Genomic DNA, 14,931 nt, shown 5'->3' with positions numbered 1-14,931 from the left:
AAATAAATAGTTATTTGTCACTATTTTTGTAACCATTGTAATCCGTTCTTTTCTCAGACAAAGTCACAAATGTATTATTGTTCATAGCATGTGTGTGTGTGTGTGTGGGTGTGTGTGTGTGTGTGAGTGTGTGTGTGTGTGTGTGTGTGTGGTATTTGTGTTTGTTATTCGTGTTATTTGTCTGAAATAAATGATTCATCCATTCACTCACGTCCTTCTTATGAGCTTTACATTAATTTATCAGATCAGCTGTCAGTTCATCTTTATCGTGTTAAAGGCCAAATGACTCACTGGTCTGCGTTACTGGTAAAAAAAAAATCCCTACTGTAAAAGCTCTTCATCTTCATAGTGCTGTTAAAACTGTTGCTGAGAAGCTTTCAGTTAGAGTTTCATGATGACGAACCCAGTATGGATGACAGGACGGCCACATTTTGGTCTGACAGAGAAAGTCTTGTGGATATTTCATCTCAACAGGTTGCTCTCGTGTTGCGATGGAAAGCTGCAGTTCTCATCTGCAATTTCGTCAAGCTAACACCTCACAATGCTTCCCATGAAGCGAGGAAAATTGCGATCCGCAGCGCCTGGCTGCACTGCGCTGCGTCCGGACAGTAAACAGCAAAACACGCAGCAATCGTGTCACAACCGGAAGTTGAGAAATCAGCTTTAGAAATAAATGTGGGTGGGTGGACATGTCGACTTCTGAGTCGACTTCAAATGTTTATAATTTCAATGTTAAAAGTGATAAGTTTGAGAAAAGAGAAGTCCAAATTTTGATATAGAAAGTAATTATTTTGGCTTTAAAGTTTGGATTATGACTTTGAATTTTAGGAGAGCCAGAGAACCCTTCTTTATCTTTTGAGTGTTTTATTTTTGAAATCCCGGCCGGAAGTTTGGATTTCAATCGCTCTGAATTGACAACAGGCGCACTTCAATGCCAACTTTTGCAGCGCGCACAGGCGCACTGTTCACTGCCAAACAAGGCTGCATGGAACTGACAGGACTTCATGCTGCAGTCAGGTCGAAGAAAACAGATTTTCTCTTTCATAACTAATATATACACATATATATTTAATTTAGAGGAATCTAGCGGCTACACAAAGCGCGCCAGGGCGCCTGGTGACATTTTTCTGTGGAGATCTCATTCAGTTTCGAAGCGGGGCAATCTTCGGAATAATGTGGGGAATCCAGAGAAGTCGGTACGCGGACTGCAACGGCTCTGAAGCGAGTGAAGAGGCGGAGATCGTGGTGAACATCGGCGGAGTGAAACAGGTGTTGTATGGCGACGTGTTGAATCGGTTCCCGGAGACTCGGCTGGCAGAGCTGGTGGACTGTTCTCTGAAGTCTCCCGAAGAGATATCCTCATTGTGTGACGATTATGACCCAGACACCGGGGAATTTTATTTTGACAGGGACCCCGAGGCATTCAAGTGTATAGTGGAGCTGTATTATTACGGAGAGGTACACATGAAAAGGGGCATCTGCCCGATTTGTTTCATGAAGGAGATGGACTTCTGGAAAATCGGCGCAGATTTTCTGGATGAATGCTGCAAAAGCCACCTTAAAGAGGTCCAGGATGAACTTGCGGAGATCGCAGAGAGAGTGAGAACTATCTTGGTGGACAGAGAGGGAGACCCGTCGGCAGGAGGCTGCCAGCGCTTCCAGGCGTCGCTCTGGAGGCTGATGGAGAAGCCGGAGTCCTCAGTGCCTGCGCACGTCATTGCCATACTTTCTTTCATCTTCATCCTCGTCTCCTCCGTGGTGATGTGCGTCGGGACAATCCCCGAGCTTCAGGTGGAGGACTCCGAAGGCAACCTCACTGAGCACCCGACTCTGGAGGTCATCGAGACGGTGTGCATCGGTTGGTTCACCATCGAATACCTCCTGCGTCTGATCTCCTCTCCAAACAAGCTCAAATTCGTCTTGTCCTTCATGAACATCATCGACTTCATGGCGATCATGCCCTTCTTCGTGGTGCTGATTCTGACCTCCTTCGGCGCCGGAGTGATGGAGCTGGCCAACGTGCAGCAGGCGGTGCAGGCTTTGCGCATAATGCGCATTGCGCGCATCTTCAAGCTGGCGCGCCATTCGTCCGGTCTCCAGACGCTCACATCTGCGCTGAAGAGCAGCCTGAAAGAGCTGGGTCTGCTCCTCATGTACATGGGGGTGGGGGTGTTCCTCTTCTCAGCGCTGGGCTACACCATGGAGCAGAACCACCCGGACACGCTATTTACCAGCATCCCGCAGTCGTTCTGGTGGGCTGTGATCACCATGACCACTGTGGGCTACGGGGACGTGTACCCTAAGACCACTTTAGGCCGGTGTAACGCGGCCATCAGCTTTCTGTGCGGGGTCATCGCCATAGCGCTGCCCATACACCCCATCATTAACAACTTTGTGCTGTTTTACAACAAGCAACAGGTGCTGGAGACCGCAGCCAAGCATGAGATTGAACTGATGGCGCTGCGCTCCACTGAAGGCGAACTGAGGGCTGCACCCGAGCACCATGAACATGTTTGCGGTACCCGGGTTTGGGACTCCTCCATGAGCTCCTGTCACAGCGATACGTTCCTACCTCTGCTGAAGGACACCAGGGGAGGGCCGAGTATGCAGACTCCGAGCATGGAGACTAGCTTTGAGAGCACAGCAGAGGCCTCAGAATATTTCATCTCATGAATTTGGAAAAAAAAAAACAAAAAAAAAAACTCTTATCTGATAAGAAAAAAAAAACCTCCACAAGATGATCTAATCACTATTTTTTTTTGAAGTTCTATAAATGTAAGGGAGATTGGTTAAGGATTTGAAAACATCCCCGCTCTCAAAATAAGATTAAGCAGAAAAATGCATTGGCTTTGGACTTGATAAACTCACAGTGAACCCAGATTTGCATATGGCCTCCATTTGAACAGCCATATAGGCATCTTACTTCAGCCAACATTTATGTATGCTGCCTAAATAGTTAGAATATTACCTGATAAAGGGGGTCCCAGTAAGTATGCAGGTCACATTAGGTTCAACGACAACATTATTTGCAACTGAGGGGTTATGGCCATTTTTTCTGTCCTGGCAGCAAAAATTTCCATGTGGGACCAAAGGTGTTGGGAAAAGTAATATTTACAAGGCCTTTTCAAAGTCAATCTGTTTTTGCTGAGTCGTATTGTTACATTTGTTTTCATGTTGGAAATATGAAAGTAAACATTTACACATTGGACTCATTATGCATATGCATAAGGGTGTAGGAAATGGGCTGAAATTATTCCCCACATGTGTTTTGCCGCAGCTTGAATAATTGCCCCATGTTATTTGCCTGTACTTTGCCTATTGCAGGGAATCCATGTTTCCTGAAAGATTTTCCCTATGCCGGCATCTCATGCCAGCTGCCATTTACATATGTGGCCCAAAATATCGAAGCTTTTGCTCAGTTGCGGTTGATTCACTGTGAAAAGAAAATGTAACTTTGCCTTTTTCAGTAAGTCCCTATTTAAAGAAGGTTTTTCTTTGAAAAGCCGCTGCATCTTATCAAAGTTAACATTTACACATAATGCCAGTAAGCTATGTGGTTTAAAATGGGCCTCAGCTGTGCTAAATGCCCCCATGTTATTTGCCTATATGCCAGTCCTTTGATAGATAGCAGTGGGTTTATGTTTGTTTAGCTGTTCTGTTCCAGCAGTCAGTTTTTCTCTCTTAGTCATGTCATGAGTGCCAATATTTAAGAAATGGGGGCCATTTTGATAGGGCAAGGGTTGAAAATAGGTCCTACATGGGAATGTATGCAGGTTATATGTTGTATGTTTGCTCTTATTTGATGTAACTCAAATCCGAGTACAAAGATTACCCATATTTATCCACTTCATCTATTTTGAATGTATGTGAGACCCCACAGGGACATTTTTAGGATCTCCTTCTGGTTTTGCTGAAATGAGGTTCATCTAGCAAACCCAAATTGGACCCATACATGAAGCACATTGTGAGCTCACACCCACCTACTACAGTAGCCATCAAGTCTGAGCAAAATCCACAAACACATACTGGCTGTGATTTAACACTCCCATACAACTAAATTTCACTTATACTGTAGATTGGTCTGTAGCTTTTTTTTTTCCCATGTGAGGCAGCTTGTTCAGGAGAAAATAAAAAAAAAAGTCAAATACATCATGATAACTGTATAAGCATAACAAAAAAGAAAAATCTGATTGTACTGTGAGCTTGTGATTTAATTATGTACATTTCACTGGAGTTGCTGGAAGCATGGATTTGGAGATGCAAGCCCTCAAGGACTCTTAAATGTTGTTTATCACCCGTGATTTACATCAGCCTGGTTATTGTTTCTGTGTCAGTGTGTAGGGTGAAATCAGATGAAAAGTTTTTGAAGCAGCTGCATCATTTGCCTGACTTTTTGTTAAGCAGGTTTTAGGGGCTTCAAATGTTCCTCTTCCTCCAGGGTTTGTTCCATGTTGCCATCTTTCTGCTGATGAAAGAAGCAAAAATCGGGAGGTGGAGAAATCCCAAACCACATGACTGTGCTCCAACAAAATCATCAGTAAAAAGAAACATGAAAAAAAAAAAAAAAAAAAAAAAAGAGGAGTTGTGTGGAATATGTATTTTATTGTGATTAAAGTTGAATGCAGCATTTTTATGCTTCATCCTGACAGGTGCCATTTTTAAAAGGAAATATTTCACAGTTTTGAAATGCCTCAACTCCTACACTGACAAGTCTGAATGATGTTGACTTTGCCACACAAATAGAACAGTCACTTTAACAGTTAACTGGCACAGCAGGGATACTGCAATGCCCGACATGTCACGGCATGATTCAAGCAAAATCTGTACATTTTTGCAGAGTTTTTTTTTTTTTTTTGTGACATTAGGGTCATTAAATCAGTAAATTAACAATCTTTCCACAGGAAAAATGAGCAGAAAGAAGAAGGAGAAGAGAAAAAACGCAATCGATGAGGACTTAAGAGGCCTAGGTAGACTGATGAGTTGATTTGTTTTTCTAAAGCAGCTGAATTTGGAGTAAGTTCACAAATATGTGCTGGTTAACTATTTTCTTTTTTATATTAAGAACATTTTATTCAGTGGTTGCCCAGTGAATTACTTGTCAGAGTCAAAACGGGAAACATTGGTTAGTTTCAGTGACTATTTGACTGGTGAATCACACAAAAAAAGATTCCTATAAACAAATAAATATATGCATATAGTTGAAGCTATATGGATTCTTTTCAAGAATTGATACACTGACATGATCAAAATGTGTGCACAAAAATGGCACAATAACACTGCTTAACATTTTTAGTGGGATTGCCATCAATTTTCTTAAAGACATTTTAATAATTGTTCATTCAAGAAAGATTAGACATAAGTGCATCTGGCAATGTCATAATGTACCGTATTTTTCGGACTATAAGCCGCTACTTTTTTCCCACACTTTGAACCATGCGGCTGATAGCCCGGTGCGGCTTTTCTGTGGATTTTTCAGGGGGCCTTTTTAGCAGAAAGTGAATCATTGGAAGTTAAAATTGGAAATCAAAAAGGAAACCGCTGATTTTCATTTAGAACAAGCACATGCTAGCAGCAGGCATGACTGAGAAATGTTTTCACACTCATATCCCCTCATCATGGAAACAACACGATGAAGTTCATATGATGCCGCTTTTAAGTTGAAGGCTACCAATGTGGAAGTACAGATCGATAGCTGCTGCACGTAAGGTCGGCGTGAACGAATCCCTGGTTCGGCGTTGGAGACGGAGGGCTGCGTCCTTAATAGCAGATTTATTAAGAAAACCGAGGGCAGCGGAGATACCAGCGGCTTTTTGCCAGATGTGGTTATCTATCTATCTATCTATCTATCTATCTATCTATCTATCTATCTATCTATCTATCTATCTATCTATCTATCTATCTATCTATCTATCTATCTATCTATCTATCTATCTATCTATCTATCTATCTATCTATCTATCTATCTATCTATCTACTGCTGATCTTAGCTTTCTTGACTTTTTATTTTATCTGTGGTCTAATGCATCCAGTTGAATAATTATTTCTTCACAAGAATTACATTAAAATAACTTTAGTTTCTTTGAGAAAAATCACTGCCTTTCAAGTGTCAAAAATGTAGCATCACAGGCACATACATGACGACGGTGAACCCCCCCAAGCCAACAACTAAAGTAGATAACATATTTAAGATCAATTTATTATTATTTAGAGCATAAGATGCAGGACATTGCTGCTCTACCAGTGACGAGGTTTGTGAATATGTCACTTCTACAACATGTCAGTTTGGAAAAGAGAAACTTCTCCACCACCTCCTCCTCTGTGATGTTCTCAACTGAGCTCTAAGTCTTCCGCTCTGCAGCCTGAAAGCGAGAACATGAAGGTGGTCAGGAGGGAAGGGGACTGTTCAGACTGTCCACCCACTCACATCTTTTACTCCACAGCTATCTCCTCTGGCCAGCAGCAGATTCACACATGTCAAAGCCAGAGAAGAGGGCCTTTGTTGGCGCTGACAGGTGAAGGGAGGAATGTGAAAAGCATCCATTGTGCAACGGCACAATGCTCCCCTCACAGCAGATGCACATGCAAATACACACGTGTACCGTCAAGTTCAAATTTAGATCCACAATCGCATGTGTGTCCAAACATCACTCCTCTCCTGTCCGCCGCCTACCCACATCAGCAGACAAATGATTGCACTCACCCAAATCCAGCCCTGTTTCGTCTTTACACTTGCAGTCACGTGTGATGTGCTCTGCAGTGACCTGCCGTGATCTGCCAGCTATTCACAAGTTTTAACACCCACATGTTGCTCGTTCGTTGCATTCTGTGGGTGTTTGAGACAAGCAACAACAGATAAAAATGCTCATTATCCCCTCACCAAAAAACAGATATATTAACATAACCAACCAACAGCTTTTCTCTTCAAAACAGCTGATTTAAAATGAAGCTTGTCTAAACTAAGATCTAGAAGAGACTCCAATCATTTTTAACATCTCTGTTGGCATAAATGGAGTCAATATGGCCCCTTTTCTGAGTTACTTTATTATATTCTGATGTTTAATGTGATACTTTTCTTCACAATGGGTAAAACTGCTATGCCAGTAAATAATTGTTTTTAATAAAGTCACTTATGCCATAATTATTCCCACTTTGCTATTGCTTCTTGCAACCCTGTACCTGCCATGACAGCACTTCTTTGTCCCCTATTGAACTTCACAAGGTTGGAGAATACATTAAAAATGTCTCGGTATTTCAAATAGCAAACGACGCTATGTGATTATAATGTTCCCGAGGCCCACAGTAGCACAGTTCCTCTACCATGCTTAACACTGGCCGAGGAGCTTGTCCACAAACTTATTGTTTGATTCACGTAAAACAAAACTATGTGCTGGTTGCTATAAAGCTCAGCTTTGGTCTCATCTGACTTTGATTGGCAGCTGTCTTGGCAAAAAATATTTAAACGTGAAAGAAAACATCTAGTTGTGAGCTTGATCCAATGATGCTGTCCATCAGAGTGGGAGACCTACAGCCAAAGACAACCTGAGACAAATATGTTCCCTAACATGACCTTACAGCGGTAATTTCTGGGAAAATTGTTCAGGACTGCTGCTGCAGAAATGTAGATTCTTGTGCTCTCTTGGCCAGCCACAGGAGCTTCCACTGCTGTCTGCCTCCTTCCTCTATCCCTGTTTTCAGCATCCGACTCTAATAATAAACACGTCAACACTTGGAACCTGCTGTCAGATTAATCGATGGACTGATATGTCTGTTAGACCTGTCGGACAACATTTTGCTGAGGCAACAAGTCATACTGATTGACATCTTCTGTTGCGGAGTGTCACAGAAGTTGTGAGACGTTCCAGGTCTGTATGAATTTTTAGAATCGTTATGCAATTATTTGCGAGACTTAAAGGTTCCAGTTTTACACCGACAATGAGCTAAAGAATGGGTGAAAAACAGGAGCATCTGGAAAAGACTGACTGAAATAAGGTGGTTATACTGAAGGGAGGAAAATACTGGAAAGCAAAACAGGCTTAGCGAATAACAATAGATTGTGGCAGCATGAAGCTGGAGTGAACAGAGGCTTTGGAAATTACACCAACTGACTCTGCAGGAAATGGGGAAACTAATTAAACACAAGTAAGTGCCATAAAAACAAAGTTAAATCTAAAACACATAACTCCAAACATAATAATCAGAACATTGAACTGAGAGTTTTCACTAAGTTTTCCACCTTTCTCTTAACAGTTAACAATGAGGTAAAGGTAAAGGTCATTTTATCTAGATAGCACATTTTCAGCAACAAGGCAGTTCAGAGTGCTTATGAGTAACATAAAAATGTTGCATGAGTCCAAAAAGAGATGAGCTGCATGTACTTTTCAAGGTTTTGTGATTAAAAAAAAAAAATAATCAAAAAACAATAATTTCTCAATGTGAGTTGAGTAAGTGAATAAGTTTGCTCAACTTAAAGGTTTACATAATTTTTTTCAGCATGAGATTATACACGTGGTCCTAAAAAGGCAGTTTAAGAAGCAAATAACACAAGCACCTAATTTGTATAGATTTATGACTATTATTGTTATATCTTGCAATAATTCCAGCAAAAAAAAAATACACAGAATTATTCCGATCCCCCGGCTTTTTCATAGCTCTCAATGGGTTCCTGACTCCCTGCTTTAAACATCTATTTTAGTGCTTACTGTCACAGTGTTTACATTAGCCCGCCTCAGATTTTCATCAACAGCTGCATGCAGAGAAGGCTGACAGCAGTCATCTGCAGTGCATGCATGTCATGTTTGTTCGGTTCGTGGGAACAATCCCGCGTTACCGCCCGGCGTCAAGCCCGTGTGATTCTCTACATGAACACCCAGGCCGAACCTTTTGTACGCTTTCAGAGCAGATTTACTGTGCGCTCCAAGCAGATGGGGGGATAGAGGGGGTGTCACCAGGAGAGCTGGTGTTGGTCAGCTTTCAGGAAATCAGTGCGACTCCTGAAATGTCACGTTATGTCCAGTCGAGCCTCGGGGCTGATTGTTGAGTGTTGACGTGGCCGGTTTTGAGTGTCACCCAACAGTTTCGATAACAACGCGGAAGCACAGACTTGTCTCCCTCTTCCCTTCTCCCTCGACCTTTTAGTAGGGGGAGATTGTCAACACCTGTTCCCCTTCTAAAAATAGGGAAACCCCTGTGCACAAATGAACGGACACACAGACAAACTCAGACAAATCATGTTGCAGATTGGTGCTCTTTTTTTTTTGCCGTTGGGGAAAGATTCATCTCACCAGTTTATTTCAACAAACTTGAATATTATCATATCGACAAGAGATAAAACCTGCATTTTTATCCTGCTGGAGTAAGAATGCATGTGCAAAATGCCATGGCTTAGCAACCTGCCTCTCGGAGGCATTTCTTCATTCAAGAGATATTTACAGCTGCCGGAGAGGGAAAAGGTAATCTCCCTAATGGCAGATTCTGAAGACGACAAAAAATAAAAATCATATTCCGGGAGATGTTGTTGCTTTAACAAGGAGTGTTTTAAATGCATGCGTAGGTGAGCCCCGGAGCACTTCAATTCAGAAGGCGACCTGCATCAAAATTGCCTGACAATAATTACACAGATTAAATATGACCTTCTGTGAAGCGGTAGGAGGAGATGCACCTAACCCAGAAAAACACATCTCTCCAAAGTGGATTCACATTTCTCTCGTCGCCTTTCACCCGATCAATTTTAGAGCTCCTACCTTTCAGAATGTTCTCTTGGAAAACCTTCCGCTTATCTGCCTGTGGCATTTCAAATGTGCAGATGAAAAAAAAATGCATGAAATTTATTTAACCTAATGCATCTGCCGGTGGAAGCTCTAATATTTTGGATCCCTTGCTACTTGTAATTCAAGATGTTGTTCTAAAGGATTAAACATCGCAACAAACGAAATGTAATAAATTGAGTTCAAAGAGTTCATGCCCGTTTGACTTTTGCACATTTTGCCAAACCACAAAAAAAAGGTTCAATGAATTTCATTGGGACTTTAGATGATAGATCAGCCCAAAATAATGCATAACAGAGGAAGGAAAATACATGGTTTTCCATTTTTATGACAAATAAAAACCATTTGGCATATATATGTGTTCAGCCCCTTTTATCTGACACCCCTGAGTTAAATCCACTGTGAGAAATTGCCTTGTCATTTAACTTTTTGACCTACTTTTAATAAGCTTAGTTAACTACTGTATGTAATCTTTTGCACTTGGATTTTTTTTAAGGGTATCAAAATGAGGGGGCGGGAAAGGCAAATGCAAACCACACATATAGATTACATTTGTGCTCAACTTTTTCTTGCCCGACCACAAGCAAATAACTAAACTTATTCGAATGTGTTAAGGTTTTTGCTTCTAATGTCAATTTGAAGGAGTACTTTTGCAAGGACGACAGACCAATGTTAGTTATCAGCAGAATTAACTTTTTTTTTCTTTTGGTAAAGTTCAAAACCTACCTGGATTTATAATGGAGCCAATAAAACTGAATGATAGATACAACTTTCTATGTGAGAATGATTTGCATGCAGAGATGCTCTCGGATGTATTTTTCATTTTAGGCAATAACTCAGTTCCGCAGGGAGCCAAACGTGGCCTTGAGAACGGTTAAATTCAACATGTAGACACTTTGAGTAATACTTAGGAGTGCACTGAGAATATTCCAGTGGTGGTGTATCATATTGTCAGTTTTTTTATTACATGGTAATTTGCATTAATGCTTAGAGAATATTGCTGCTAGGAAACATGCAATGCAGGAAACAAAGAAGGATAATGTCAGGAGTTGCACTTGGTCCGAGTCTAGTCTCAGTATCCCGAGGTTTGCTGGGGAAGTTATGGTCTCATTTGTTCTGGTTGTTAACCGCTTTTGTGGGGATTTTCTTTTTTACATGAAAAAGAAGCTGAGCGCCTCTGGGCCATCACAGTGAATGCTGGTGAGTCTCACGGAGGCGATGTGGTCTTATCACCGTGAAAACATCCACACGCTCAACGACACCTGTTCTCTGCTGATGATGACAAGTAAAAGCTGAGCAGATTCACACCAGAACCTTTCTTCTGATGCATGTAAATCAAATCACAGGTAGCAATGTGGCTGTTATGAACTAATTAGTTTAATCCGTTATCCTTTTCTGTGGCATTTAATCGGTTTCGTAAATTATAGTTCATCAAGTCTAACATGGAAGGATTTGTTTTCAATTCACATGCACAGTCGGGGTCTTTAAATAATTGTTACTGCTTATTGTTCATGATTATATTAGTTTTATTCAGTACATTGAATAACTATAAAAATGAAGTATTGAAAGTGTAATAGCTTTCTCATACTAATGGAACCTTATTACACTTCATGTTTGGGGGGGCTTATGGAGGCTTGAAGCTCCATAATCTATTCAGAATCTATTCAGAAACATTTTAATACTTTATGTGTCTTGGTGAACGTAGCTTGTCGTGAAAATTCTAATTTAAGAAATTTTGACTTTTACATTTAAAGTAAATCTCATTTTTCCCTTCATTATTACAAAAACTTCACATTAACTTTGCCTTGATCTGAACAAGCCTCTATGTCACTGTTAAATCCCCACAGCATGATGCTGCCACCACCATGCTTCACCGTGGAGGCAGTGGGTTTGAATTGATGTTCGATATTAGCTCCTCAATACACACCTTGATTTGCGTGCAGGTCAAAAGTCATCAACGACAAGTCAAAGTGCATGTGCGTGTCACGTTTCAGATTCAAAACCTTCTCTTTTCTCTTCACAATGCAAAATCCCGAAATGTTAATGTTTGTGGTTATAATGTGTCAACATGTAGAAAAAAAAATCAAGAGGTATGACTAGTTTTGCAAGGCACCGTATGTGAAGACCCTGAGCCCAGAGCTCACTGAAAAGATTATAAATTATAGCTGCCTCGGGATTGACTGATTCCTCCAAAGGACAAGAATGTTCCTGGGGACCAGACAGTTAAAAGTCAGACCTTAAAATGAACTGAACAGTCTGGAAACCGTCTGCATTAACAATGAGAAGATGAAGAGTCCTCCGGAGTTTTATCTAGTTATGCTTAATTCCCAGCTCCTCCTCTCGTCGGCAGAAATTCCCAGTGGGTATTTTTTTTATCTTTTCCCTCAGCAAAATGGTCCCTTTGAAAGTAGAAATTGGAGAAATAAAGTAAAAACCATTTTAATTCAACTCACTATTGGCTTCATATTAACGTGTAATCTCTTCTTTGCATTCCATTTCACTTGGCTGACATTGCAGAGTCCTCTGGAAATAAACCAAACTCCAATCCAGCAAGTATGCGTATTTGATTTAAAATTCAGGACCTTTAAATATTTATTCTCATTGTTCTCCTCTTTTCGGTGCGTCGCTCAGGGTTTAGCTCGTCAGTCTTGTGTTTTGTGCTCTATGCATCGCCGTTGTGCAGAGCTCCTTTGATCAAGCCTTGCGAGGACAGGTCGCTTCAAATAACTTTGTTCAAAGCCAAAGCTGGTTAAAGCCGCCTGAGTTTATTTGGAAATCAATCGGCCCCTTTCTGGGTTTTCTTAGCAAATGGATTTAATTAGCGTTATAAACAGTAGCATGGAAGGCAGGGCTTTCCAGCTTTGTAGAGCTTGTATTGTGAGGAGCTAAAGCAGCTGTCTGTTGTTAAAGTCGTGGTGTTTGCCCTTCACTGAAAGACTTTAAAAAACAGCTACAGAGGGTATATTTTAATTAATCTTCCATGCAGTAATGGCCCTGTGCCACTTCGTTTTTTTTTGTTTTTTAAAGGACATCCAATTATTGAAACTGGTCTTGCGAGACCAAACCTGATGGAACTGATATGTACACTTATGACCCCTGCTCTTCAGAGACAAAATACTTTGAAGTAAGTCATTATCCTGATTTGAAAATTACAATTAGATCAGGCTTGTATTATATAAAAATCAGGTTTAGCGACAGCAATACCTCAGTCACCTGTCCTCTGAGACTCGTCTCTCTCACAAGAGAGTTCACACATGCATTTTTTTAATGTGTGAAAACATGACGGTTGGCAATATGGAAATGTGCAGCCTTGGGCTTAAAACTACTTGAGCTAATGTGGAGGAATGTTTTAAAACTAGATGCGAATGTGCTATATTCGTCTCGTAATAAATGAAGCCCTCTCAGCTCAGGAGACTGATTCTTGCATCAACTCCTCACATTTAAGAGTTACATAAGACAGGAGAGGAAATGCATGCAAAAATAGGAGTTGTGAAATTAGGTCACTTGCTATGGAAAAAAATAATTTCATGAAATGAACAAGTACATTTTCACAGAAACTTGTTGCATGCGGTCTCTGTAGGACATGCATTTGCTTGCGTTCTTGCTGAGACTTAACAGGAGGAGCCGTCACATTTGTCTGATAGTTTCATCTTCACGTCACTCCAGTTTGAGTTTGATCAAAAGGACAATCCTGCACACATGGGATCATTAAACATTGATGCAGGCTGCAGGAAGGTAACAAATTGTTTTGTATAAATTACCGGTGTTCTAAATTTATGTAAAAATACTGGTAAATATAAATTTGCTTGCTTACAATTGTGATTGCTTTTAAAAATCCTAATAATCAAGAGAACAAGCAACTGAAATTAGCTTTCTCTGGACTCAGCCTTAGACACAGAGGTGTAGCTCATCAAAGCTTGAAGTGCTCGACACTGACAGTTGACGTGGTTCAGGCATCTGTTAAGGACCCCCTCCTTTTAGAGTTTAAACAAGTAGGTCCTAATAGGAGATGGAGACTAATAACCCACTAGAGGAGCTATTGGCCTGGACACGGGATCCCCCAAAATCAGCTGAGGAGTTGTCATTTGGAGAGGGATGTCTGGATTTTCCTCAAGTACCTGTTAACCCCGATAGTGGATGGACATATGAACTTCCTTTTTCATGCTAAAGTAAGGACATCCTTGGCATACAGAAGCTCGTCCTAACCTTAAACCTTCATAAGTTGTTTATAAAATCTTCCAGCAGTTGTTTTTTTCCCATCCAATTGGATTCAAGCTTGACCTCATAAACAGCTGTACTGACCTCCTCTCACAGCGTATTAATGACACATGATATTCGTTAGTAGCCCTGACCTTTCTGAACATGCTGCGAACACGTTTCAGTAGCTGCCCGGGACCTCAGCGTGACTCTACACCAGGCACAACAATAACAGGTGAAAGTCCTGTTGCAGACACTGCGGAAAGCCTCTTAGGACGTAAAGAAAAACGAAAAAAAAAAAAAAAAAAATAGTACAAGCAGACATGACAATTTACAGAAGCGGATTCAACAAGTCGCAGTGGATATACAAAACGTCAAACGGCGATGAAATGTGTTGTCTTTGTGCCTGGAGGTAATAAAATCCTTTGGAACATTTGTCTCTCGTGTTGGGGGTCACTGCATTTGATTACAGACGAAAACCAATGGGGAAGTAAATCTGCCACAGCTTGGAAGAAAATCAAGTGGCACAAGAAAAGTAGTGAAAGAATTCCTTGGACAAATTTCAGCGGGACTTATTTCACTCACCACAGGAGGACATATTTATTTACGAAAGCAGCTCCAGTCAAGGAGAACAGAAGGACCTTGAAAAGGAAGAAAAAGTCTGACATTTTTAAACAGGCGATGAACTGCTCAGTCGAAGAGATTTACAGTTTTTCAAGCTGAACCCCGAGGTGGATGGTGTAGTGTGAAACTATCCCTAAGCAAAATTAACAATATAGTTTTACTTATATAGTAGTAAACACTTTGTAGTAAAAGATATTCTTCAACACTTTGATGATGTAATCTTTCGATCTTCTCATCCTGAAGATTGACAAGGAGAAGGAGTCTGTGATATTTCAAAAAGTAAAAGTAAATCACAAATGGAATAATTGACCAAATTTTGGTCATATTTTCGATAATTTTTAGGAGA

General features: G+C 40.8%; 1 protein-coding gene across 1 annotated transcript; it reads left to right on the top strand.

Annotated features, from left to right (window-relative positions):
* Nucleotides 1-964: 964 nt before the first annotated feature.
* LOC106920665 (voltage-gated potassium channel regulatory subunit KCNF1-like) lies at nt 965-4,627 on the top strand. The gene has a single exon (XM_014991813.2). It carries the CDS (start codon nt 1,174-1,176, stop codon nt 2,671-2,673), a length of 1,500 nt encoding a protein of 499 aa, XP_014847299.2. The 5' UTR covers nt 965-1,173; the 3' UTR covers nt 2,674-4,627.
* The last annotated feature ends 10,304 nt before the right edge of the window (nt 4,628-14,931 follow it).

The sequence above is a fragment of the Poecilia mexicana genome, unplaced genomic scaffold, assembly GCF_051168715.1.
Source record: "Poecilia mexicana isolate PSO_F unplaced genomic scaffold, ASM5116871v1 scaffold_21, whole genome shotgun sequence".
Taxonomy (NCBI): Eukaryota; Metazoa; Chordata; class Actinopteri; order Cyprinodontiformes; family Poeciliidae; genus Poecilia; species Poecilia mexicana.
Note: the sequence above shows the minus strand (reverse complement) of the source record. Positions and strands in the feature narration are given on the sequence as shown.

Coding starts and splice junctions, on each gene's coding strand:
- LOC106920665 (XM_014991813.2), top strand. CDS start 1,174: ATGTGGGGAATCCAGAGAAGTCGGTACGCGGACTGCAACGGCTCTGAA.